Genomic DNA, 27,892 nt, shown 5'->3' with positions numbered 1-27,892 from the left:
CCGATTTATTGAAAAAACCACCTTATATGGTAATACTGCTAACACACCGTCAGCTGGCCTTTTTAGGGACTCTGCTTAAAGAAGATCCGCCTCTGGGGTTTTATATTGCTCTGGTATTTATGCCAAAGACACACCAGCCCTCAGTCACTGGGAGAAGGACCTCTCATACACTCGGTGAGTACTATACAGCTTCTGCCGTCTCTGTCTTTCTGGGGCTGCCGGACCCCTGGGTGCAGCAGGCGCCTCCAGATTGGCCTGGCTTCTGTGACGCTGGCCCAGGTCACACGTCAAGACCCTCGGTGTGCAACTGTGCCTACAAGCACACTGCTGCCTGCCAGGAAAAGGTATTTCTGGCCATGGGGCATCCTGGGGCAGGAACAGCGGGGAACGGGATTCCCTGCCCTCCTAACTGGGTGGTGGGTGGGATGTGTCACCTGCGGTCTCTAGTCTCACTGCTCATCAGAGCCAGCGTAGATCTACACCCATGAGGTGTGCTTTGTTGTGGCTCAGAATGTCTGGGAGGCTGTTTTAGGGGAACAGATGCTTTTCAGAGAAATGACTTCTTCTCGGGGCATTTAAATCCAGACCAATGATGGCCCCTGTGTCTGTGTCTGCTGGGGATGGGTGAGTATTTTCTTCAGACCCCCGCGGGTCTCTCTGATTCATCCTTGGCTAAGAGTTTTCTCACCCTTGAAGGCTCCAGGGTCATTGGAGGATGCAAAAAGTGGAGTGGAGTGGAGTAAGTGTCCTGGGGCATCATGAGGTTTTAGGGCTGGAAGGAAGTGGAACCATCTAATTCGTTCTCTGATGAGGACACTGCGACCTTAGAGAAGTTAAGCAACTTGTACAAAAGACCCCCACCTGGCTGTGAAACCACCCACCAATGCCATCATCTGCCCGCAACGACACACACACAGACACAAGAGCATAAATAATTCAGAGGAAAATAGACCAAGGGGCTGTGTCCGCTTTTGCGAACAGAGTCTGCTAACATCTCTTTACAGCTGAGGCTGGCTGGGGTAGTGATTGCAGGCCTTGGAGGCAGACTCCCCGGCTACCAAAGTTACTAAGTGACCTCAGTTTCCTCACCTGTAAAATGGGAGTAATGGTAATAATACCTATCTGGCAGTGCTGTTGTGAGGATTAAATGAGATAATATATGAATAAAGTGCTCAGGTCAACACTGTCAGGGCCTGGCCCTGAGTGCTCAAACTTTAAAAATCACCTGGACAACTTGTTAAAACACAGCTTGCTTTGTCACTCCCCCACCCCAGATTGTGACTCAGTAGACGGGGGTGGGGCCTGATAATGTCCACGCCTAATCAACTTCCAGGTGACGCTGAGGCGCTGGTCTGGGGCCACACTTTGCATAGGGAGGCTCTAGTACTTGCTTTTACTCTCTGGATGGGTTTCGACCTCGAGGTCAGCCCTGGGGCTGCAGCAAGACAGAGGTTCCTGGGCACTAGAGAAACTCTACATGTTATGCCTGGGAAACCAAGATGGGCAGAATGACATCATGACCTTGAAGCTAGATTTCTTTCTTCCTTCCCTTGGTTCATTCTGACAACATTTATTGAGCACTTGTTATGTACCAGGCACTGTCTCTGCTCCTTAGGGACAGTATAGGGGCTTCTGCAATCACTGGGAGAGAGAGATGAGAACCATGGAGAAGATAAATATATGAAAGGGGTAAAGCACAGGAGGAGCCCCTCACCCAGCCCAGAAGTTATCAGGGAAGGCTTCCTGGAGGAAGGGGTACCTGAGCTGGGTCCTGAAGTAGGGGTAGTCCCAGGACAGAGGGAGCATGGTCTTTGGGACTGTTTAAGGGGCTCAACTCCACTGAATATAGATTTCAAGGCAGGAAGCAGGGAAAGCTAAGGTCAGAGGGGCAGGCAGGGCCAGATTACTAGGGATTGGGCAATGGGGCACCACAGAAGGATGATAGCAAGAGGTCTGCCCTCTGAAGGGACTGCTGGGGCGGCTGTGAGGGGAGTGGGCTGAACAGGGCAAGAGTGCTACAACAGTGCGCAGTGGTCCCAAGTTGGTGGCTGGAGCTGCATGGAGGCAGAAATAAGAGGGCCTGGGGACTGGTTGGGAGGGAGGAGGAAGCAGTCAGGGTGTTGGGCTTGGGTTCCATCCTGGGTGGGTGGTGCAAATCTCTGAGGGGCCATTCCAGTCAAAGGACGGTGATGAGGACAGCAGTCTCAGAGGTGGAGCTGAGGTGCCAGGGCATGGGGCGTAGGTGCCCCATGGGCTCTGGAGCTCAGGAGAGGGGTTGGGACTAGAGCTGAGCAGGGGGAGAGAGTGAGTGGCCGAGGTAAAAGCCAGAAGAGCAGGTCCAAATGGCAGATTCCTGAGGATCAGAAATATTGCTAGTCAGAAGCCATTTTTAATTTAATTCGTGTATATTAACCAAGTCGAGATACCCCGAAGTTAATAAGAGGTGCTGCTAGAATTTTCCACCATAGGAGTGTTTCTTGTGAAGTCACTGTATGGATATATGTGTTTGCAGATTATAATAGGCAGCTGCTTACTTGTCATTTGAAGCCCTCACTCCAAGATGTTTCCCCAACTAGTATTTGAAATCTCACTATCTGAGAGGCCCTCCTTTTAGGACTCAAACTTTCCCCTAAAATGAAAACGTCTTTGGGAACTGGCATAAATTCAACCTTCCCTTCAATAATCATTGATTGGTGAAGGAGACCAATTCATCTCCTTCCAGTATGGCAGGCTTCATCCGGGGAGCAAGCTCTAATGGAGGAGAGTAAGAAAGATCATAAGAATTATTATTTTTGCGGCCCTTTACAAAAGGGGCTGGCAAATGTTTTCTGTAGAGGGCAAGATAGTAAATATTTTAGACTTTGTGAGTCTAAAGGTCTCTGTCACAGCTACTCAACTCTGCCATTGTCACGGAGCAGCCATGGACAGTATGTAGTGAATGGGTGTGGCTGCATTCCAATAGAACTTTATTTATTATTTGATTTTCATATCATTTTCTTGGGTCATAGAATCTTATTCTTTGGCTTTTTTGCAACCATTAAAAAATGTCAAAACCATTCTTAGTTCGCGGACCTCACAAAAACAGGCATTGGTTTGCTGACCCTGATTTAAATGGATTTCCAATTTATAAAGCACTTCATTTCCATTATTTCACTTGATCCATTATCGTGGCAGATAGATGTCACCATTTCCATTTTACAGTTGAGGAAACTGGAGGCCAAAGAGGGAGCCGTGGGCCTTGGCCATGGGAAGGGGTGCCCAGAGGGAGGAGAGTGAAGACGGAAGTGCAGGAGAGAACTCTGAAGCCAAACCCTCTCCTTCAGAGCGAGGGTAGGGGGCTCTCATCTTGTCCTCATGTCTGCTTGGGGGTGGCCAGGGGGATGCGTGGGTGAGCAAATTCTTTGTGCTCATTACGTCTTTGGATTTTGGCCACTTTTCGGAGAGGAGTGGGGAGCTGTGTTTCTAACTCTGTGAAATCCTCAATGAAGCCCAGATGTAGTACGTGCTGAAACAGCCAGAGCATTGCACTCGGCTTCCTGCGACTGCAAAGTGGTTGTGACCCAGGAAACCACAGTGACGTTGGCTCTGGTTCAGTTGACACGCTCAAGTCTAGCCACAAATTCCCAGCAAGTGGCTGAGTGAAGTTTAGAATTTCCCCTGGCAGAGACATTCCAGGAGCGCCTGGCTCCAGGGTCCAAGCCTTCTCCCCGGGCAGCACAGCACGGGCCACGCCAAGCTCCACTCCAGGCCAGATGTCTCAGCTGCTGGGAAACAAAGTCCAACGTTCTCTCTTACTATGGGTGGGGAACTTCAAGGGGAGACAAAAGGGTTCACTGAAAAGCCAGACAGCCTTGAACTATAAGTCACAAGAGAGAGGGGACCCCAGAGGGAGGCAATCACAGAGGTGCAGCTTTGCCTCTTGGCCACCTTCTAGCTTCCGAGGTTGTTTTCTCCTCAAGGTGGAGCACCTGCTAGAACAAGGAAACACAACTCTTTGTGACCAGCTTGTGAAGAAGACTATCCCTGTGTGGTTCTAAATCAGGCCCACATGACCGAGCAGCCCTGAGACTGGCCTGTGGGGACTCGAGCTCAGCTTGCAGGGACCGGGCAGAGCAGATTGTCAGGGGAGGCCAGGCAGGTGGTGGTGGGATTGCCATCCAACATGTACTGAGCACCTACTATGTGCTAAACAGCGATGCAGGGGCTGTCAACATAAATCTAGACCTAGGCATGGCATAGGAGGGGCTCAGAGGCTCAGAAGCTCAGAGAGAGAAAAGAACACAGGCCCTTTTGTTTTAGGGCTTTTGCTGCCAACAGTGCTAGAGAGTCAGAAGCAAAAACACCAAACATGGAGAAGTCGTGAGGGTTTCACTGAGGTGGTGGGGAAGGTGCAAGCCCAGGCTTCGGAGCCTGTCCTGGGCTGAGGCCAGCCCTGCCTCTCCCAGTGAGGAGCCCGAGAGCTAAGTCCTTTCACTTCTCTGAGACTTGGTTTCCTTATCTGTAAAATGGAACTAAAAATATCTTCCCTCAGGGCTTTTGTGAGGATTAAATAGATAATGTATGTGAAAGGCTCCCAATTTTTAAAAATTAAAAATACATTTTTGCCAAAAATGGAACCACAGAACATGTATTTCACCTAACAAAGCAGCTTGCACTTTTTCCAGGACATTAAATATTCTGCTCTCTCTGTTGTAGGGAGGTTTCTGGAACCTAGTTTAGAAACCATTTTATTTATTATTCAATCACATTTTTTCGCACTAAAGTTGGCCAAATCTTTGCACTCACCCATGAGTGTTTCCCAAGGATAAATTCCTAGAAGTGTCTTTGTGGAGTTAAAAGATATGTACACTTTTAAGGCTTTTGATAAGTATTTTTGAATTCCCCTTTAGAAAAGTAGTACAATTTGCCATGTCAGCCGTGAACGGGGGCCCACCTTCCCACAGCTCTGCTGGCAAGGGTGGCCCTAAGAACCGGACACAGCCCTCTGGCCGAAGGTGGGGTTAGCTTTTATCATGGCTCCAGCACACTGCAGACTGTCAACAAGACCCCAGGCCCTGCTCACAGAGGCTGAACAAGAGCTTTCACAGTTTGGTTATTTAGACTCACATCCGCAACCTCATATTTATCCTATTAAATTTAATCTTAGTGGATTCAGTTCATTTTCTCTGCTTTTTGAGATCTTTTGGATTTCGATTCTTCCAGCCAACACGTGTGTTTTATCTGGACATTTGATCAGCATGTACTCTATATTTTCATCCAACTCATTTATAAACATGTCACATGAGAAAGGATCAAGAGTGGAGCTCTGAGGCATATCATTGCCTCCAGGTTGACAGTGACCTATCAATTAACACCTTTCAGTGACAATTACTCAGGCAGCTGTAAATATGCCTAACTGGTTTATTGTTCAGCCCACATGGCTTTATCAATAGAGATATCACAGGAGAATTTGTCAGATGCCAAGATCAAGTTAAGCTCAATGTCTCCCGCCTTCTCCTGCATTTCCAGCCAGGGGGTCCTGTGGAAAAAGGGAGGCTGTCAGTCTGCCAACATTTGTTCTTGGTAAACCCTAATCAATTACAAGAAATCACTGCTTCTTTTTTTTTTAATTTATTTATTTTTATTTCATTTAGTTTTGGCTGTATTGGATCATCGTTGCGGTGTGCGTGGGCTTCTCATTGTGATGGCTTCTCTTATTGCGGAGCATGGGCTCTAGTCGCACGGGCTTCAGTAGTTGTGACGAGTGGGCTCAGTAGTTGTGGCTCGCAGGCTCTAGAGCGCAGGCTCACTAGTTGTGGTGCACGGGCTTAGTTGCTCCGCGGCATGTGGCATCTTCCCGGACCAGGGATTGAAACTGTTCCCCTGCATTGGCAGGCGAATTCTTCTTCTTTTTTTTTTTTAATTATCATATTCCAACTTTATTGTCATCAATAAAATACCAATTAATAAATTTTTTTTCTTTTCTAGACAAATACTCCCATATAGCCTACTATCTTCAACACAGGACACCTCTAGCACAACAAAAGAGTCTATCCTATTTGAACAGAATTCCTGGGATTCATTTTCCTTAGTAAAATTCACTGTTTTTATGTTATGCCTATTCTAACTCCAATATCCCACTACCACCACCTCCCCCCGCGACCCCCAAAGCCTCTGAAAACAACAGAAGGGGGAAAAATGTTTTAAAATTCTAAAATTTTATATTCTATTTCCCTCTGAATTGCTTGGAAGAAGCTTACTTTTTTTTGAATTTTATTTTATTTATTTTTTTATACAGCAGGTTCTTATTAGTCATCAATTTTATACCCATCAGTGTATACACGTCAATCCCAATTGCCCAATTCATCACACCACCACCACCACCCCCCGCCACTTTCCCCCCTTGGTGTCCACATGTTTGCTCTCTACATGTGTGTCTCTATTTCTGGGCAGGCAGATTCTTAACCACTGTGCCACCAGGGAAGCCCACTGCTTCCTTAATAGTGCTTTCTTTAATAACACCTTCTGGAAACCTGCCTAATTTGCATATCAAGATTATCTGAGGTTTATATATCTGCCTTCTTTCCCTTTTTGAATATTGGAACAACATCTGCCATCTCCATCTCCTGACATCTCTCCATTTCTCCATTGGTCTAACATGGCAGAAGGTTAGGGATCTTCCCTGCAATCCAGAAACTGTTCAGACCAGAGACAACATTGTTTTGAACAACTAGGTACTTTCCTTCAATCTCCACCTCATCTCAGACCAGTGTCCTCTCACCAGTGTTTGTTCTACCTTTGTTATTCTGAATATCCTTCTCCTTGATGTCCATTGATTCATTCACTCATTCATCTGGATAAAAAAAGGTTTAAGAGCCCACCCTGTGACAGACATTATGCTAAGCTTCCTGAAGAATCTCTGGAGAACAGGACAGGCCCAGCTCCTGCCTTTACAGAGCTACAGATGAGCCCAGATGTGCAGAGTTGATCATTGCTGGGACAAGTTCAAGGTGCTGTGGGGCAAAGAAGGACCACTAACTGAGACCGGTGGGCCAGAGAGACTGAAAATGCAGTGTTGATGCAGAGGCCTGATGGGTGATGGGAGTCAGTAGCAAATAGGTCGGGGGAAGGGTGTTCCAGACCCTGTGTCTAAAGGGCCAGAGGGAGACAAGATAACACGTTCGGAGAATGGAAAGGAACTCCACATATCCAGAGTGAGAAGGCCAAGGGGGCCCAGGGGGGAAATGAGCCTGGAGACACAGGCAGGGGCCAGAGCCTGTTGGGCCTTGTAGGCCAAGTGCGAGAACTGGGACTTGATCACTGTGACCATGGGTGATCATGAGGGTCAGCAAGGACAAGCAGAGCTGGATTCAAGAAGTCACAGTGGGCCTCTCCCCTAGTGCGCACCCTGCTTTGTACATAACAGGCAAGGGCTTCCTTTTAGCCTGCAAACTGTGTGAATACGCTTCTGCTCAGTCTCTAGGTAGCCTTTCTGACCTCCCGTTCGCAGGCCTGTGACTGTCTCCTCTTTGCTTTGGTCATGGTCTCTGCTGTCCTCCTTCCACGTAAGGGAGCTGGAGGACCAGCGTCCCAGGTGTCTAGGGCAGCTCTCTTCTCCCCTCCTGCCGCTCATTCCGAATGAAGCTTGGTGGGCTGTCCTCTGCAGCCACCTTCTCTCTCCATGCCTCGTGCCTCTCTTCTCTGGACTCCCACCTCCCCCTGAGCTGGAACCCTCCCCACTTCCACTCTGCCCCCCTGGGGGGCTTCTCAGGCTGGAAGGCAATCCGCACACCATCTCCTGAGCTGCCATTGCTTCTCTTTCTTCACCAAGTGCCAAGAATTTGTCGGGTGTGGTCTTTTCATACTGCCTCTCACCCAAAGAAAGAAAACCCGCAACAGACGTTAGAAAAATTCATTCCCTCGTCACTTTGCAGTCGTCCCAATTCAGATATCAGCATTGGAGGAAGGACTTCTCTGTTTTTCTCCATCTGAAGCAACAGGGACAGTGAGTCCCATCACGAATCCTCTCACTTTCCTCTCTCCTCTCAGGCTGCCCTGTCCTCCTCAGGGGGCTCCTACCCTTAGGATTATACATTTTTACCTGCACCTTTTTTTCCTTAATCATGTGTATGATTGATTTTAATTATAAACTATACATGGATACAGTCTCCTTGTTAACAATTAAAACATTGCGGCACTTCTCCTCTCAGTCACCTTCCCAATTCCAGGTAACCACTGTGATCAGTCTTAGATTTTTTTTTTCCAGAACTTTTTCTATGTGTTCACATCCACACAAAAAGAAAATTATGGAAAATGCACAATATTGTTTTGTGCTCTAAAAAGAACTCATAAATGGTTTTATGCTGGACATTCTATTCTGCAACTTGCTTTGTTCACTCAGCAGAATGGTTTAGAAATCTATCCACCTTAGTCCATGTCGATCTGCCTGGCCCTTCTCTTAACCTCAGTACAGTGTCCCACAAGGGACTTTTGGGTAGTACCAGATTGTGTGTTGGTGTGTTTCTCTGATTAAAGAGTGCCAGTGTTCCCACAACTTTGCCAACACCTATAATAAAACTTTGAATCTTAACAATACGATGGGTGAAAATGGCCTTATTTCATTTGCATTTCCTGATAGCTAGTGAGGCGGAACATCTTTTCATGTAATTGTTGGGTATTTGCATTTCGTTTTCTGTCAGTTATCTATTCACAGTCTTTTTATTTTTTTCTTTTGGGCTATTTACTTCTTTCTTATTGATTTGTACGAGTTCTTTTATATAGCAAATAATAACCCTTACTTATGTTTACTGCAAATTTTTTCAATTCCTTTTCTAAACTTCAAAGCTTTAGAGATTCTTTCCATTGGATTAATGCTTTGTAGTCATTTTAGGTCTTTGAGAGGCAGGTGGATTTGTTTGCTAGGGCTGCCATAATAAAGTACCACAGACTGGCTTAAACGAGGGAAATTATTTTTTTCACAGTTCTGGAGGTTAGAAGTCTGAAGTCAAGGTATCAGCAGGGCTGGTTTCTCCTGAGGCCTCTCAACTTGGCTTGTAGATGATTGTCTTCTTGCTGTGTCTTCACATGATCTTCCCTCTGTGTGTGTCTGTGTTCCAATTTCCTCTTATAAAGATACCTGTTCTATTGAATTAGGCATATTTGACACCAGTCATGTTGGATTAATGACCTCATTTTACTTTAATTACCCCTTTAAAGACCTTATCCCCAAATACTGTCACACTCTGAGGTACTAGGGTTAGGACTTCAACATAGAAACTGGGGAGTAAACAATTCAGCCCAAAACAGTAGGGTAGAGGGAAGAAGCCCCAATGCCAGAGAGTAAGGGGCCAGGTCCACACCTGTCCCTCCTGCAACTAGGTCCTGGTTGCCGATGGGGTCAGGCCGCAAGACAGCCAAGAAGCCGGTCTCCGACATGACTTTGACCAGTGGCCAGTTACCTCTCTTCTCCCCAGGTCCCTAGGTGCTCTAGCCCCTGGTGCACGCGGCCACACTCACCATGTGTGAAGAGGAGACCACTGCGCTCGTGTGTGACAATGGCTCTGGCCTGTGCAAGGCTGGCTTTGCAGGAGATGACGCCCCCCGGGCTGTCTTTCCTTCCATTGTGGGTCGCCCTCGCCACCAGGTATGTGTTCACCTGGACCCAAGGCTTTGAGTTAGTAGGAGGATGCCCTGCACTGTGGAGTCTATGCTGAGCTGCACGCATGTGTGCGTGTGTGCGTGTGTGCTGAGTAAGGTAAGGTAAGAGGAAGATGTGTGTGGATGGGCCCTGTTCTCCCAGAAAATGACATTGTTTTAGGACAGAGAAGAGAGACAAGCGCACAAGAAATCCTCCGCCTTCCCTCCTACCATCTCCACATTCATTGGTACCTGCCTCTCCCTGTCTCCTGCAGTCCGGTGTCCAGGGGAAGAAAGACATGTTCCCTACCTTTAACCTCCTGCAGGGACCCTCCAGTACCTGAATCCCTCCAAGTGGAGCTCTCGGCCAATTCCGTTCTCCTTCCTTCTCTTTTGCATTGCAGGGTGTAATGGTGGGAATGGGCCAGAAAGACAGCTACGTCGGGGATGAGGCTCAGAGCAAGCGAGGGATCCTAACTCTCAAATACCCCATTGAACACGGCATCATCACCAACTGGGATGACATGGAGAAGGTACTGGTGGACCCCCCTTCAGTGTGCTCATTTGACATCATCAAGACCCACCTCTGCCCTGCCGACTCTCCCTCTGCAATGTTCCTCACATCTTCTTTCCTTCCTGTCCATCCCCCGGGCATTCCCCAGCCTCAGCTGCCAACATCTCTCACTAGACGATTCCAATGGCTTCCTGACTGATTTCTTTGTCTCCTGCCTCACTCAACCTAATTCATTCTCTGCACTTCTGCATAGCTTGTCTTTCTAAAAACAGACCGGCTCATGTCACTCATCTCCTCAGACTCTTCACTAACCAAGAGTAGGTTCCTAGCTCCCTGTCTAGCATTTGAGGACCTGGTCCTGCCTAAGTCCCAGCTTTATCCTTTCCAGCTTTCACTCCAGCGCAGTGCTTATCCTTCTTTAAAATGCTCTGCTGCTTCCAGAAAGACAAGTAGTTTCTCCCCTTTATTTTCCCTGTTATGACCTCAGACAGGTGCATTGATGCTACATTAGTATGATGCTTCTCTAGTGAAAATTTTAAATAGGAATCTCTACCGGTTTCTAGAAGCTTTTTTCATGTCAGAAGATGTTGAGGGGGCGCCTTCCCTGGCAGCCCAGCGGTAGGACTCCACGCTTCCGCTGCAGGGGGCGGGAGTTCGAGCCCTGGTCTGGGAAATAAGATCCCGCATGCCACGTGGCCCCTCCCACAAAAAAGATCAAACTCTCACTAGATACCTAGGAAATATTAATATCAAGAACAAACCACCTGTAAATGATAAATGAAAATAAAATATTTTAAAAAAAGAAGACGTGGGGGGTAATTTTTTTTTTTTTTTTTTTTTTTGCGGTACGCGGGCCTCTCACTGTTGTGGCCTCTCCCGTTGCGGAGCACAGGCTCCGGACGCGCAGGCTCAGCGGCCGTGGCTCACGGGCCAAGCCGCTCCGTGGGATGAGGGATCCTCCCGGACCAGGGCACGAACCTGTGTCCCCTGCATCGGCAGGCGGACTCTCAACCACTGCGCCACCAGGGAAGCCCAGGGGGTAATTTTTAAATGGTAGCTTGTGTTCCACAAAATCACGTGCAAGATGCTAATAGAGCCTTTCTAATATTCTTTTTTTTAATTGAAGTATAGTTGCTGTACAATATTTCGAATATTCTTTTGATAAATTCCACTGACAGTTGTCTGAGAATTCTTATTTCTGCAATGACTGTCTTCTGAAATGTAATAGAGAGCTTATTGAGCAGACTGCACCTGGGAATAAAGAAAGCTGATTTGAAATCTGTAGTACACATATACTTTTCTCTAAACCCTAGATTCAATTTCTCTAAACCCTAGATTCAGTCACTCTGAATGTGGCATAAATAGATAAAAATACAATAGCTCTTACTTCACTCTGTGGGATGGTTAAGAGCACAGACACTGGAGTCAGTGGCAGGGAGATCTAGGAATAAATCCCTCCCTCTAAGCCTCAGCTTCTTTATTTGTGGAAATAAAAATACTTTCTTCATTAGGTTGCTTTCGAGGTTGAACTAGGCAAATATTTAGTATAATCCCAAGGCATGGAACATACTTAACGCTCAATACGTGGCACATATTATTATATTTCTAATGACATCTAATTTGAAAACATAATAGGCAAAATATTTTATTCACCGTAGTAATATGAACTCTTTAAAGAAACCCCTAAAATATATTATGTGCCTTAAAAGAAAAACTGAATAGGGTAAAGCCATCAAATCTTCTCAGATTGATTTATAGGCTCATTGCCATTCTAACAAAAATCTCACAATTTTAAAAATTGTATATATTTAAGGTATACAACTTGATGATTTGATATGTGTATACATTATGTAATAGTCACCATATTCAAGCTAATTAACATATCTACTACCTCACATAGTTTCCTTTGCAGCGAGAACACTTAGGATTTACCCTCTTAGCAAATTTCAAGTATACAGGACAGCATTGTTATCTTTAGTCACCATGCTAATATATTATGTTAGATCTCCAGAATTTACTCACCCTGCATAACTGGCACTTCGTATGCCTTGACTAAGATAGCCTCTCTTTTCCCTTCCGCCAGCTCCTAGTAGCTACCATTTTACTCTCTGCTTCTATGAGTTTGACTAAAAATATCATGAGTTTTAATTATGCAAGATAATCATAAAGTGTGGAAAAATAAATAAGACAAAATTTATGAGAATAAAATGAATAAGAAAAACTATGAGAGGAGACTTGCTATATCCAAATAGTAAAATATAATATAAAGTTATAAAAATTAAAACAATTTGGTGCCAATACAGAGGTAAAAAAGAAATACATGGTAAATGAAACTTCCAAGACCAGAGGGTAGAGAAGGATTCAATAATTCAATGAATTATTCTGTGACAACCGATTCATTATTTGGGGCATAGGGAATCTGTTTATGGCCATTACTTCATACAATTTCATCAAACACATATCAATTGAATATGAAAGTTAAATATAAAAATTCAAATGATAAAAAATACAATACAGTAAGTGTGAGTATTTATCAAATTTCTGGTGAAAGAAGTCAGAGAAAAAGAATGACAAATGTGACTTCTTAAAAATCATAACTTCTAATATGTGAAAAGCAAAACCAAATTTAAAAGGCAAACAACAAATTGCAAAAAAAATTCACAAGTGCAAAAGAGGATTAATATAAACAACTAATGTAAACTGATAATTAAAAACACAAAGTCTCCACCAGACAAATAATCAAGGGACATGACCAGATAATTGGCCAAATAGAAATTATCAAAAGTTGAAAATCTGAAGAAGTTTAAACGTATCTGAAAAATTATTTAAAAACTTATTTAAACATTCAAAGTAAAACAACTACGTATTAACTCTATCTATCAAATTATTTCATATTAAGAGTGAGAACACTGAATGCACGTAAGGGTGAAACAGGCAATTTCTATTCTGAAGTAAAGACAAAATTAGCTTCTTTGCGGGTGAGAGAAACCAAAAAGTTTTCCAATTGCCATGCTCTTTAGTTCAGTAATTCCATTCTTAGAATTTTTTCTTTGGAAAACATCCTGAATAGAAAAAAGAAAATGTAATATGTGCAAAGATAGTTTTCACAAGATTATTTATAAACAAAAATCAAAGATACCATGAATAGTAATGTGATTAAATATATGATGATGATGGTACATGAAGAAATGTTGTGTAAACATTAAAAAAAATTATGTATGACTGATTTACTTTGTTGTAAAGCAGAGACTAATAAAAATAATAATAATAATAAAAATTTAGTTCAATTTATTAAAAATAAATGTTTACTATGGAAAAGAAAATTATTTATGTTATATTAACTGAAAAGTGACAGGAAACAAAATTGAACATAGAAGTGTAAGAGTAGTAAATAATAAATAAATGAAAGCATATGAAGTAAATAAAAGGTAGTAGTAATAAATTTTAAAATACATAAAGATGAAAGATTAGGGAGAAGAAAAAAGCCAAAGTGTTAACTATTTATTATCAAGTAATGGAAATATGAGAAATTTTTATTCCTCTTAAAAATATTTTCCTAATTTAAAGATTGTCAACATCTTTAACTTTTAAAATACTTTATAAAAGCTTCCGAAAATGAAGTAAGATGGAGTGCAGGTGCTTGGGCCCAACACCCAAAGATTCTTTTTTTTTTTAACATCTTTATTGGAGTATAATTGCTTTACAATGGTGTGTTAGTTTCTGCCGTACACCAAACTGAAGCAGCTATAAGTATACATATAGCCCCATATCCCCTCCCTTTCGAGTCTCCCTCCCACCCTCCCTATCCCACCCCTCTAGGTTGTCACAAAGCATCGAGCTGATCTCCCTGTGCTATGTGGTTGCTTCCCACTAGCTATCTATTTTACGTTTGGTAGTGTATATATGTCCATGCCACTCTCTCACTTCTTCCCAGCTTTCCCTTCCCACCCAAAGATTCTGATGTGTGGGCCTGAGATGCAGCCTAGGAACCTGCACCTATAACAATTATCCCAAAGCATGCGGGGGCCCACATTTGAGGAAATACTGACATCATATTGTTAAGCCTAATTGCCATCTCCTTCACGCCTCCTGTGACACCTCCACAGCCCAGGGCCTCTGCTTGTGCCATTTGCTCTGCTAAGATGCCCTCCTCAGTCTCTGGAGACCTTCCTTTGCCTTCAGGGCCTACTCAAATCTCCCGGAAAACGAACTTCTCCTGCCTCTTCCTTCATTAAAATATGGACGTGTCTTGTATTTTGTCTTTTTGACTGTCTTTCTCCCCTCCAGACTTTGAAGCTAAGATCGCATTTAGCACCATCCTAGCACAAAGCCAGGGGTCCCTAAATACAGGGGTACAATGGGATCAGAGGACCCTGTGCCTCACCTCGGAAGAAATCAAAGCCCCGTGTCCCTGCCACTCTTTGCCAAATTCCTCTGAAATAAAGGCTCCTGTTTGTTGTCCTGGATCACTAAAGAGGGAACAGTACACAGCGGGAAGAAGTAACTTCCTCTAAAGCAGTGATTCTCAACCAGGGCGATTTTGTCTCCCAGGGGCATGTGGCAATGTCTAGAGACATTTTTGCCCCTCACAGCTGGAGAAGTGCTGCTGGCATCTAGTGGGTGGAACACGGAGATGCTGCTAAACATCCCGTAATGCACTTCAGCCCTCCACGATGAAGAATTACTGAACTTACAATGTCAAAGCGCTGAGGCTGAGAAACCCTGCTTTAAAGAACAGCCTGGTCAATCATAGACAGTGACAGTTAATGCATATCTGTCAGGCTTCGGCGGGAGACAGTATACACTCAGCTGGGGTTCTGAAATTAATCTAAGGAAGGACTACTTACAGAGGTGTGAGCAGGGTTAGGGAACCAGAAAGGGATGCAGAGGCACTCAAGTACCAGCAACAGAGGGAAGCTCTTCCAGCTGGAAGGCTGAAAGGCAAGGGCAGCGTGACTAGAGCTCAGTGAGATCTGGAGCCTGAGGAGGGGCTGCGCCACAGGAGCTGTGCTCAGGGAGCCCACAGTGCTGCCGGGAAATCACCCTGCCCTCCTCCCCACGCCCCCTCTCCAACCTCTTGCTGGTATCTTCTATCAGCCAAGCACAGCCAGAAGCCAGAGAGCTGCAGAGGGTCTTGTCCCTCAGGGCACAAAGCATGGGAGACCAGGGAGAGGTGTAAATAGGAGTCAAGGTCAGACAGAAATAGTCAACACACAAAGTATATTGGCCCCAGGTCTGAGTCCTGTCTGGGGCCTTGTTGAGAAGGAATATAACCTCTAAAGAGCAATCAGAAGTTCCCATGGCTGACAGGCCTCCTCTCCAGATCCAGTCCATTCTGAGAACATTGTGCCATCCTCCCCCAGCAGGGGCATGTCCATAGGAAGTCTCCAGCCCACTGGGCGTCTGCTGGACTCATCTGACTTTTGTCCCAACCAGATCTGGCACCACTCCTTCTACAATGAGCTGCGGGTAGCACCTGAGGAGCACCCCACCCTGCTCACGGAGGCCCCCCTAAATCCCAAGGCCAACAGGGAGAAGATGACGCAGGTAAGAGGCCAGGAAGACTTGAGCACTGGCACAAGAACGCAACATGGGTGCTTGGCCAGATTCTTTCTCCCATCCATGCATCGATGCAACAGATACTTTTGAGAATTGCTGTGTTTGTAGTCCATGCCAGAACCCATGGGAGGTGGGAGTGTGGTAGATAAGTACAGTTCCTGCCCTTAATAAAATTACAAACCATTCTGTGGACCAAGGGGTGCTGTGATTTCTGCCAGATAGTCTTCTATTCTGCATTGTTCTTTCAGATCATGTTTGAAACGTTCAATGTCCCTGCCATGTACGTAGCCATTCAAGCTGTGCTCTCCCTCTATGCTTCTGGCCGCACGACAGGTGAGTAGCCCTGTAATCCGTTCCCTTTCTGACTTGGGAGGGAGGAAGGGAAAGCTGGGCTCCTGCAGAGATTCCTGTTCAGAAGAATCAGTGGGACAGTCATAGTCCAAGGAAAACCTTGGTTAGGGATAACAGAAGGGAAGCCCATGTAAAATGCAGATGTGAGTCCACCCAGTATAGCTGGAAAGAATGTACACGAACAAACCATGACCAGTACAACCTGCAAGGGCCATTTCCCTCACAGTGGTTAGTCTGGGAGCTTGTACACCCTTTCCAACAATGCTAGAATGTTTCTGCTCACGAAGCAGCAATGGCAGAACCTATGATGTTGGATGTGTAAGTATGATGTGGCCTTGGTATAGAAAGGAGCTCAGGGAAACAGAGAGAACTTCAAAATAAAGTGATTTTTAATAGGGGCTTGACAGCTTGCATGAACATCTTTCAAACATTCATTCACGCATTCATTGATTTGTCCATTTATCCATTCATTCCAATATTTTCCACTACTCCCTACCATGTGCCAAACACTGCAGGCCATGGGCACACACTGTCAAACTAGACGGACCAGCCATTATGGAGCTAACAGCCTAGTGGAGGAGAGATGAAAGTAAAGGATAATTTCACTGCAGGTGATAAGGACGGTGATGGGGAAATATAGGTAAATGCAGTTGAGTATCCTGTGCTTTGCGCTTGGTTTTATGCTGTGAACGTCATGTTCAGTGGCCCCATGGTAGTCACTGTGTGATGGCTCCATGATTGATTGATTGATTTTACCATTCCTCTATTGCAGGACCTTTAGGTTGTCTGCAATGTTTATTTTTTATTATAAAATATGCTGTGACCAGCATACTGTAGAAGAGTAAGCGGCTGCTCCCTGGATATTTATTTTGGATCTGGCTCTTACTGAATCATCTGATTAACTCTAATCATTTCTCAGCTGGTTCTCTTAGGTCTTCGAAGTATACAACCACGTTATCTGCAAATAATGATGATTCTGTTCCCTTTTGATGATAGTACCTCTTATTTGTCTTTTCTGTCATACTGTATTGGCTAGAGCATCCAGAACAATATTAAATAATAATAATACAGTAACAATACTCTAGTGTTTCCCCATCAATTATGTGACTGTTGGATCAGGAGAGATTTCTTAACACATTGAGAAAACTTATTCGCTTTCATGGTTTATTAAAAGTTTCATCAGTAGAGAATGTTATTTTTTTTCAAGCTGGTTTTTATAGTCCTTTTCACACTACATATGTGTTAGTTTGATGCCTGAAGGATATGCACATTATCCAGTCTCACTAAAGAACGTGCAGCCTAGATGCCAATTGACGTGTGCATTTTTGTGGAAGTGTTTCAAGGAATATAAGAAGAGGAGACATTTCACTTGCCTTCCAGATGCCTGGAGTCTCATTTGGGAAAACAAACCAACATACACAAAAATTGATGTACACAAAAAATATGATTGATAATTCTCACCATGGGTGAATTTTCTAGCTGCTAAAGAAAAATATGGTAGTTGAAGATCTTTTGGTAACAGGTCCCAGAAAGAGACAGATGAAAGAAAATATTAAAGGTTTTCATAGGTCTTATCCTCTCTGTCCTTAGGCATTGTCCTGGATTCAGGGGACGGTGTCACCCACAACGTCCCAATCTACGAGGGCTACGCACTGCCCCATGCCATCATGCGCCTTGATCTGGCTGGCCGCGACCTCACAGACTACCTCATGAAGATCCTCACAGAGAGGGGCTATTCCTTTGTGACCACAGGTACCCAGCCTCTTTCTGGACTTGACTTGAGCTCAGAACCAAATCTGATCTAGGACCAGAAATTCTCATGACTAATGAGAAGTCAGTGGCCTTGTATCCTCAAACTCTTTTAGGGTAAACGGGGAGGCCCTAGGCTGGGGCTGGGCCCCTAGATCAGACCAGATAGTCAGGGCAGCCTTATTTAAGGAGGAATGTTCCCAACCACGACACCTTGGGGAGGGAGACAAGGCTTAGACCTACTCATCCTGAGGAGCGCTTGGCTTTGCCCTCTGTTCAGTGTGCGTTCACAGCACTCCTTCCCTCCCCAGGGACCTGCTACCCCTGTCCCTGTGCACACCAGGATCAGAGCTAGTTTTTATTCGGCAGAATGGTGGTAAGAATCTGGTGGCACATTTCATTACCTAGGGGGTTTATGGTTTGTCTGAGGACAAACGGAATAAGTAAGGTCTGAATTTCTAAGGGGGAGTGGGCCCCTGGGCAGGAAGAGGTTTTAGGTAGGAGCCTTCCTAGATTCTGTTCAACCCCAGCATATAAGCCTCCATCTGGATGGGAAATGTGTCCTGAAAGGCCCTCAGGAAGGCCTGCAGCTTTGTCAGGGCTGAGTGATGGGAGCAAGATGAAAAGCACATGCAAAGTTTTGCTTGGGAATCGAGATTTTGAACTTTCACTTTAGAAAGAGGAATGAAAACATTAACATTCATCTTGAGATGAACCCGAAAGAGAAGGAAGAAGGAAGTTTCCATGGAGAGCAAGAGGGGACGACCAGACTAACAGAGCTGAGTATCGACCCTCTGTCATTTCTACTCTTTCTAGCCGAGCGGGAAATCGTGCGAGACATCAAGGAGAAGCTGTGCTATGTGGCCCTGGACTTTGAGAATGAGATGGCCACGGCAGCCTCCTCTTCCTCCCTGGAGAAGAGCTACGAGCTGCCAGATGGGCAGGTCATCACCATCGGCAATGAGCGCTTCCGCTGCCCCGAGACCCTCTTCCAGCCCTCCTTCATTGGTGAGGCTCGGCCTGTAGTCCTGGCCAATCAGGAGGGCAGGGGTGGAAAGAGAAACACCAGGAGTCACGCACACTGTTTATTGTTGATACTGAGCCTATAGTTTTCCAGGAAGGACCAAAAATACATAAACAATACAACTAGATAAAAATCTAATTTTAAATATAAGGGTAAGGAAATCAGAATAAAGGAAAAGTGGGATGGGAATATAAACATGAAACTAAGAATGAGATTAAAACATGAAATATTTCTTGGATCCCTCAACGTTTAAATCATGGGGTCTGAGGGCTTCCCTGGTGGCACAGTGGTTGAGAGTCCGCCTGCCGATGCAGGGGACACGGGTTCGTGCCCCGGTCCGGGAGGATCCCACATACCGCGGAGCGGCTGGGCCCATGAGCCATGGCCGCTGAGCCTGCACGTCCGGAGCCTGTGCTCCGCAATGGGAGAGGCCACAACAGTGAGAGGCCCACATACCGCAAAAAAAAAAAAAAAAAAAAATCATGGGGTCTGAAACCTATAGCAGTAAACAGGGTGGGTTTGGGGGTCAGACCTGGTTTTAAATCCTGATTCTGCTCCTTCGAGTGCTGTACCTTGGACATGTTACCTTCTTCAAACCTCAGTTTTCTTATCTATAAAGTGGAAATTATGATAGTACTTACTAGATACGATTGCCACAAGGATTAAATAAGATAATATTTAATACAAAGATAACTACTTTCCTGAGAAGTGTATAAGAGAAAGGCCTGTAAGCAAATGTTGACATATAGTGTAGTGGTAAATAGCAAACTGGACAAAGTGCTATAGGCCTAAGAAATCAGGGAAGGCTTCTCAGAGAAGGTGAATATTTGAATAGAACCTTGAAGAATGAGTATCATTTTATGGTGTCTGGGAATGGAAGGAGTGCAGAGTAGGGAATGGCATGCAAGGCAAATGGAAAGGTATGTGCAAAGTGCGGAGGAACGACAAGTCATATTCTACTTGGGACATGATGGGTGAGGTGTGTGTGTGTGTGTGTGTGTGTGTGTGTGTGTGTGTGTGTTTGCACACAGAGGAAACGAGAGAGCCCCTGGACCACACACAGAGCCTGGGGGTTAATCATATCAGCAATGTAGAGCCCCTGGAAGTTTTTAGACGGCAGAGTAGCAAAGTCAGTATTTCACTTTAGGAAGATTCCTCTATCTACAGTGTAGAATTATATCACATGGAAAAAAGACTGGAGATGGGGGACCCCAGGTAAGTGGGCGTGAGCTGGTATGGCAGGCAGGGCCTTTTACTGCGGAAGATCTTGGTGCCAGACTGAGGTAGCTAGATGTCAACCAATAGGCAAAGATGATATGATGGGTATATCCATACAATGGAATATTATTTGGCTATAACAGACTATAACATGGCTGAACCTTGCAAACATGATGCTACATGAAAGGAGACAGACACAAAAGAACAAATATTGTATGGTTCCATTTATATGAGATGTCCAGAACAGACAAATCTATAGAGATAGAAAATAGATTAGTGGTTGCCTAAGGCTGGGGAAAGAGTGCAGGGGAAAATGGAGAGTGTCTGCTAATGGGCATGGAGTTTATTTGTGGGGTATTAAACATGTTCTAAAATTAGACTGTGGTGATGGTTGCACAACTCTGTGAATACACTAAAAACTAGTGAACTATACACTTTAAAGGGGTGAATATTATGGTACATGAATTATATCTCAATAAAGCTGTGAAAAAGTGATACAATGAAAGTATTCCTTTAGAAATATTCATCAGGGAACAGTGTGAAAGATCAGTCAGAACTGGGGGAACCTCAAGGCAGGGCAATGACCAGTTAGAGAGTCTGATCTTATAATCCATTAGGGAGGTGACTGAGGCAAACCAGGGTAGCTGCACCAACAGAAGGGTCACCTGAGGAGCTGTAGGTGTGGCACAGTGGATGCTGATGAGCTACTGTGATCTCTGCTAGGCATGGAGTCAGCTGGAATTCATGAAACAACCTACAATTCCATCATGAAGTGTGACATTGACATCCGCAAGGATTTATACGCCAACAATGTCCTCTCTGGGGGTACAACCATGTACCCCGGCATTGCCGACAGAATGCAGAAGGAGATCACAGCCCTGGCCCCCAGCACCATGAAGATCAAGGTGGGTCCTGCCCCGGCTCCCTCCATCCTGTTCTTTGTACAAAGACCTGTGTACCTGGGAGATGCTCCGAGTCAGGCTGCCAGGCTTACAGCTTGGTGGCCTCCTGGGTGCTCCATCATTCTGGCCCGAGACAGATTTCCTCTTGGGGGATTATGCTCTTTGGGCACTCATAAGCGGGAGACACATTTAGCCTGGGCTCTCAAACACAATGTCATGGACCCCATATGGGAAGGAGGTGAAAGAATTTGGAATGGAGAGAAGTTGAGGGGGTTGAGGAGGAAATGAGGAGGGAAAGAGGGAAAGAAAAGAAGGAGGCAACCCCACGCCATCTTTAACCTTTAACCTTTAAAAAGGACTTGGGTGTCACCCCAGAGGAGGGTGAAAGTTCCAAAGAGAGAATGTTGGCTATAGGACAGGCTGCTGGTTCAAACTCACAGGAACATTCCTTGATTCCTGGACAGCCTCTGATGTGCTGTGTCCCATCTTGGTCACAGCCCTCCCACACAATGCTTCTCACCGCATAGGCCTCATCAGAACGGGAGCCCACCTGTCTTACCACTTCTCCCCCGCCTCTGGTCTCCAAGCAATCAGACAGACACTTTTAAGGCTTCTAGGAACTTTGCTACTAGCAGGATTAGAAAGAGTTAGGAGTGAAATAGAAATAACAAATAGGTTGAAAGTTACAAAGTCTCACAATTAAGTTGGTCTCTGGGGAGTAGCCCTGATCTGAGGAAGTGTGTTCTCTATGTCAGTATTCTAAGAACCTTCTTCACAAAGGCTTTCCCCCTGCCTAGCAGATGGTGCTTGGCACAGGGAAGCAGAACAGGCCACCAGAAAACAGGTGAGCAGCGGGCTCTTCTCACCCAGAGCCAATTGGAGCAGCCACGCTTACTGAGGTCTGCCACATGGGGGGCAATGTGCCAGGCCTGGGGCAGCGGCTTTTTACTAGGACCACGTGTCAGGATACCACACCTGATTCCGGTTCATCAGGTCTGGGGTGTCCCCATCACTTACACTTATAAATGGACACCAACGATTTGATGCATATTCCAACTTACGAGCCACTGCCCTGAGTTTAATAACATTGCCGGCCTTCCAGGAGTTTAAGATCTGATTAGTAGACATGGTCAATGGAAGAACAGCTTAAATAAGACCAGAGGGGGGGAAAGCACACTGCAGGCAGGGGAACGAGAGTGAGTAAGCAAAGGTGCCCGGGGATGTGTGCGGGTACACACACCCCAGCCACATTGGACTGGGGGAGGTGAGGCAAACCCCAGGATATGGAAGTGTGGAAGGATATGGAGTATGGTGGGAATGGGGCTGAGATTTAGGGCCTCCAGCCCAAGACAACCCAGAGTTTTCTCACAACTAGAACTGCCCAGCAGTAAAATCTGTTACCTTCTTAGCGGCTGTGCCAGTCGCTGAGGTATCTGTCAAAGGGGCAACGGGGTGACTTTTGTCTGCCTGAATAAGATAACTTCTAAAGACCCTACTTATTTAGCTATTCCATGATCTCTGCAATTTAGGAAATATGTAGGGAGATTCTTAGGAGACAAAAAAATCTATTTCATGTCTGGTTTGTTCTAGCACTGAATTCTTAGTCCCTTCAGAGACAGGACTTAGTTGAAGAGTCATGGTCCTTTTAGATATACTTTTAGGTGGAGTTCAAAGTTGTCTGACATGACAACCAATTTCTAAAGGCCAAGCTCAGGAATCCCAGTGGTATGTATGAATTTGAGAACTTCTCAGATACAAGAGACTATTGAGTAGACTGGCTTAGACTCAGGAATGGAGGAATCCCAGCCCAAGCTGCTCATGCATCCAAACTCTAGGCAGGAACAGAACAGCACTCCCCTTACAGATGTTTGTATTGGTTAGCTACTGCTGGGTAACAGCAACTATGAAATTTCAGGGCACGTAATAATAAGCATTTATTGCTCAGGCATCTTCAGGTCAGCTGGGAGTCAGCTGATCTAGGTCAAGCTTGGCTAGACAGCTCTGCAGGCCCAGCCAACTCAGGTCAGGGGCACATCTCTCACTGTGGGGCCCAGGCTAAAGGTCCAGTAGCTCTTCAAGGGAAATTCTTCTCATGAAGATGGCAGAGACCCAAGAGAGTGTGCCCACCTGCATGCCTGAAACACATTTCTAGCCCCGTGTCAAGTCTGCTGACATCCCATTGGCCGAAGCAAATACAGGGCCTAGCCCAAAGTCACAGGGTGGAACACTGAACTCTTCTCATGGAGAGGCAGGGGGTGGGGTGGGAGGGAGAGTGACAATCTGAGCAATAGTCTAATCTACCACAAGGTTTCTCCTGTTCCTTTCTGACCACAGAGGCTGTTCTTTTCCAGGGCAGTCTGGCAGTGTGGTGAGATGATTCCTGGACCACCTTCCCTATTCCCTGGCGACTGATCATGATTCACCACATTTGCTCTTTGCAGATTATTGCTCCCCCAGAGCGGAAGTACTCAGTCTGGATCGGAGGCTCCATCCTGGCCTCTCTCTCCACCTTCCAGCAGATGTGGATCAGCAAGCCAGAGTATGATGAGGCTGGGCCCTCCATCGTCCACAGGAAGTGCTTCTAAAATCAGAACAGATTCTCTGGGGGTCTCCTTGAGACTGCTCTGTTAACAATCATGAAACATTAAAACCTGCAAGCCTTACTTCTCTGTGTGGGGCTCTTTATTTTCCTGGGCTGACTCTCACACACAATGCTAAAGGCTTTTCACACCTATTTCTCGTCCACACAATGACCCTGAGAGGTAGGTTCTATTATTACAGATGAGGAAATTGAGGCTCATAGAAGTTAACACCTTGCTGAAGATCACAGAGAGCCAGGGTTAAAATCCAAGTGTAAAAACCTAGACGCTAAAACCTAGTGCTTCTTCTGCTATACCACCTTATTTCCTTTATCTTGAACATTAGTAAGAATGAGGACTAGATGACTCTTGGAGGGAGGAGGCTTAAGAAACAAGGGTTTTCAGAGATGTAAGTCCTTGTACTCAAGGGTGATACACTAGAGACTGTGAACAGAAAGGGAAACGCAGGGCTTATAGGCTGTAACATGTGAGTGGTTCAAACGCAATGCTATTTAAACTTAGGTGAAGGATGGTCGTAGTGGGCTTAAGATCTCTATGAGGTCCTTTGTCATTGAGGACTAAGTTGTATTTTGTCCCAAAAACTAATCAAAAAAGGAGCAGCATCCCAAGAAGAATATTTTCTCTTCCTGCACTCCTGTTCCCCCTCCCTCTTCTCCTTTTCTCTCTGTCTCTGTCTCTCTCTCATTACTTGCTACCCACTCCCTGCCCTTGGTCAAGTCTGTTTAATTTCACAAGTATTTACTGAATTTTTGGCATCTACAATTACTGGATGAGGCCAAATGGGATTTATGTACCCCACAAAGATGATTCCTGCCCATCAAGCTCACACTGCATAAAGGGGGAGACAGACACATACATATAAGACAACGATTTGAGGTGAAATAGAAGCCCTCACAAAACACTATGAGAAAATACGGGATAATAATAACAGCTAACATTGATTGAATGCTTATAATATGCCAGGCACTAGGTTAAGAACTTCCATGGATTTTCTCATTTAATCCTTCACCACAGCCCTATGAGGCAGGTACTAGTGTCATTCTCATTTTGTAGCTAGTTTGCTAGTTAACTAGATTGCCCAGCTAGTTATTGGCAGAACTAAGTCCCTACTCCTGCCTGGTGTGCGCTTTGATCCTGCCACCTGGCCAGGTCCCATCCTTGATGCTCCTGAACAGAGCCTACCTGCTCTTCCCAGACACACCCATTTGGAGACAGTGGAGCCCAGTGGAAGCACATGGACCTCAATGTCAGACATTCTTCCTCCACCATCCCTGCACTTGCCCACTGGGGGTGCAGTAGAGAAGCATATTTTCTTTTCTTTTTTTTTAAATAAATGTATTTATTTTATTTATTTATTTTTGGGTGCGTTGGGTCTTCATTGCTGCGCGCAGGCTTTCTCTAGCTGCGGCGAGCGGGAGCTACTCTTCATTCCAGTGCGCGGGCTTCTCGTCGTGGTGGCTTCTTTTGCTGAGGAGCACAGGCTCTAGGTGCGCAGGCTTCAGTAGTTGTGGCTCGCAGGTTCAGTAGTTGTGGTTCATGGACTCTAGAGCGCACTCAGTAGTTGCGTTGAACGGGCTTAGTTGCTCCACGGCATGTGGGATCTTCCTGGACCAGGGCTCGAACCTGTGTCCCCTGAATTGGCAGGCGGATTCTTAACCATTGAGCCACCAGGGAAGCCCCAAGAAGCATACTTTCAAAAACCCCTAGAGGATTTATGTCTTGGGACAGGTTTCCCAGAAGCAGACCCTGAAATGAGGACTCACATGCAAGAGATTTATTAGGGAAGTGCTCTCGGTAGAAATCAGTGGGTAGAGTGGGAGAGGCAGGACAGAAAAGGGTGGCTTCTGCCTGGTCCCCTGAGAGCCCTGGAGTATAAACCTTACTGCAGGCAATGAGCCAGGCTTTCATGGTCACATATCAGTGATAAGTGAAGGTGCTTCCTGGGGGACAGAAAGTCCCAGGCTTTCCTCCTGTGCAGGAAAAGGGTTCCAGTAGGCTGAGGGCAGCCCTGTAAAGAAGAGCCACAGTCACAGGCTATTGGGAGAGAAAGCACAGGGAAGAGGCGATAGGATGCCCAGGCACAGAGATGCCGCCAGGGCAGTGTGGAGAGCTGACCCTGCCTGCTGTGGGGGGGCACGGCAGAGTCTCCATGTGGGGCGAGAAGGGGAGGATGACCCTCCCTACCCCACCTGATCTTACCCCACTTCAGTAAGTGCTGTCCTAGAATTCTGCAGGGGAAGGCAAGTTCTATGCTAGTAGACAGGAGAGCATGGATCGGTTACAGTGGCTTGAGGAGAGTGTAAATTCAATAGGAAGTCAACTAAATAGAAATAACATCCCAGGCACTGAGTAATGCTAGTATTACCTTACTTATTACGTAATACCTATTGGTTGGTAACGGTGTGGCAGGTGTGTTAAATGCTGCACGTGGATTATCTTTCTTAATCCTCACCTCTAGCTGTCTGAATCCACACTCTTAACCACTCCCTATATGCCTCCTTTTATGATTAGGTCTATCAGTCAGAGTTCATTCAGGTGAGCAGAGCCACCATGCACATTATGGGGATAAGGGGGTTATTTCAGGAACGAGACTGCCCAAAAGTGGGACAAGCTGGGGAAGTGAAGGTCTGAAGGGAACTGTGGGAGGATCAGAGAGGAGTCACTAGGCCTTGAGAAGTAGCTGGGATCTATCTGTGGGCATATCTGTCTGTCACAGTGTCTGACAACAGAGATCTCCTCAGAGCAGCTGAGGCTCCCACTCTACTTTCCAAATCTCCACCAGGTCCTCTTTTGACCAACTCGAACTCAGAGCCCTGTCAGGAAGGAGATTCTGGAAGCGTACTTCCCAGCTTAACCAAACTGAGTTAGCACAATCCAGTACGTTAGAATATCTTTGATGTAGATGAGAATATAACTGACCAGACACCAAGCTGCAGAAGCAAGTCAGGGTCACATCTGTGTATGTTTATCTCCCCATTTTTAATGGTTGCAGAGCGTTTTGGTCACACGGATCAGTGTACTTGTCAGCAGCACTTCAGAGTGCTCTCTAAGGACTAAGCAGAGTGTCTAGTACATAGCAGATGCTCAGCAAATATTGGATGAAGGAATGGCTGCTGAAGGACTGGAGTCCCGTGGGGCAACACCGACTCTTACTCATAAACTCCAGCGGATGCCTGACAATCCCGCAGCAGCAGGGAGTGACCTTATTCCTCCAGGCAAGTGGGACGTAATTCTGCTCACCAACATATCGCCGCTTTCCAGGAAGCACTGACCACCACCAGTTTTTCTCCCTTTTTGCTCCGCACAATTCCTTTAATCGCCCTCCTTCCTCGTGCACGTTGGGGCGCGGCTCCAACACTCACATTTGTTCCTTGAAAGCTTACCTTTTGGCCACAGCTGGGCCCATCAGAGTCTCTCTCCTGGAAATTTGGAATTAAGATCAAGAAAGATATTGAACTTTTATGCATGGTAAACATAATAAAACAAGCATAAAGAAATACAGAGGAGTAGAAGGATCATCAATAATAGTGGGATAACTAACAGGCAAAAGACATTTTAGTTTCTTACTTTACACTAAACACTATACATCCCCCAAATGTAAAAGCTTTTAGAAGCAAGGAACAGAGTGAGAGAAAATATTCACAAAGGACTCATATCCAGAATATACAAAGAGCAATAACAGTAAGTAAAAGACAGATAGCCAACAGAAAACTGGGTACAGGACTTGAACAGGTCCTTCACAAGAGAGGTTACTGAAATGGTTAATAAACATACGAGAAAATGTTCCATTTCATTAATCATCAGGAAAATGCAGATTAAAACTGCAAGACACCATTATACAGCAGAATGAATAAAATGAAGAAGGCTGACAATACCAGTTGTTGGCAAGAATGTGGAACAACCAGCGCACTCACTCACTGTTGGTGGCGCTGTCTACTGGTACAAACACTGTGCAACTGCACACTCTTTGGGAATATCTACTGAAGCCCAGCATACATCAGTTCCACTTGTAGGCTTATGCCCAAGAGAAATGTGTACTTAACTTTACCAAAGATGTATTCAAGAATATTCATAGCGGGACTTCTTCCCTGGTGGCACAGTGGTTAAGAATCCGCCTGCCAATGCAGGGGACACGGGTTTGAGTCTTGGTCCGGGAAGATCCCACATGCCACAGAGCAATTAAGCCTGTGCACCACAACTACTGAGCCTGCGCTCTAGAGCCAGCGAGCCGCAACTACTGAGCCCACGTGCCACAACTACTGAAGCCCACGCACCTGGAGCCCGTGCTCCACAACAAAGAGAAGCCACCACAATGAGAAGCCTGCACACCGCAACAAAGAGTAGCCCCCACTTGCCACAA

At 45.6% G+C, this 27,892-nt stretch overlaps 1 protein-coding gene across 3 annotated transcripts; it reads left to right on the top strand.

The window, feature by feature from the left end:
• The first annotated feature begins 69 nt into the window (after positions 1–69).
• ACTG2 (actin gamma 2, smooth muscle) lies at positions 70–23,595 on the top strand. 3 transcript variants are annotated; one of them, XM_081254861.1, is made up of 10 exons: positions 89–174; positions 3,202–3,330; positions 9,453–9,622; positions 10,020–10,148; positions 15,566–15,676; positions 15,937–16,021; positions 17,630–17,791; positions 18,605–18,796; positions 20,754–20,935; positions 23,374–23,595. In XM_081254861.1, the coding sequence occupies exons 3-10, from the start codon at positions 9,497–9,499 to the stop codon at positions 23,515–23,517; spliced, it is 1,131 nt and encodes a 376-aa protein (XP_081110987.1). In that variant the 5' UTR covers positions 89–174; positions 3,202–3,330; positions 9,453–9,496; the 3' UTR covers positions 23,518–23,595. The 3 variants fall into 3 exon arrangements, with proteins under 3 accessions (XP_081110986.1, XP_081110987.1, XP_081110988.1); XM_081254860.1 differs by lacking the exon at positions 3,202–3,330 and having other exon boundaries at positions 70–174; XM_081254862.1 differs by lacking the exons at positions 89–174; positions 3,202–3,330 and adding an exon at positions 280–344.
• The last annotated feature ends 4,297 nt before the right edge of the window (positions 23,596–27,892 follow it).

This window comes from Mesoplodon bidens (genome assembly GCF_964165515.1).
Source record: "Mesoplodon bidens genome assembly, chromosome: 14".
In the NCBI taxonomy this organism is placed as follows: domain Eukaryota; kingdom Metazoa; phylum Chordata; class Mammalia; order Artiodactyla; family Ziphiidae; genus Mesoplodon; species Mesoplodon bidens.
The sequence above is the reverse complement of the archived record's forward strand: the minus strand, read 5'-3'. Positions and strand labels throughout refer to the sequence as shown.

Excerpts from the sequence above, each read along its gene's own strand:
- ACTG2 (XM_081254860.1), top strand. The coding sequence starts at position 9,497 with ATGTGTGAAGAGGAGACCACTGCGCTCGTGTGTGACAATGGCTCTGGC. Across the intron at positions 15,677-15,936 it reads ACAGGGAGAAGATGACGCAG|ATCATGTTTGAAACGTTCAA; the intron begins GTAAGAGGCCAG and ends TTGTTCTTTCAG. Across the intron at positions 20,936-23,373 it reads CCAGCACCATGAAGATCAAG|ATTATTGCTCCCCCAGAGCG; the intron begins GTGGGTCCTGCC and ends TGCTCTTTGCAG.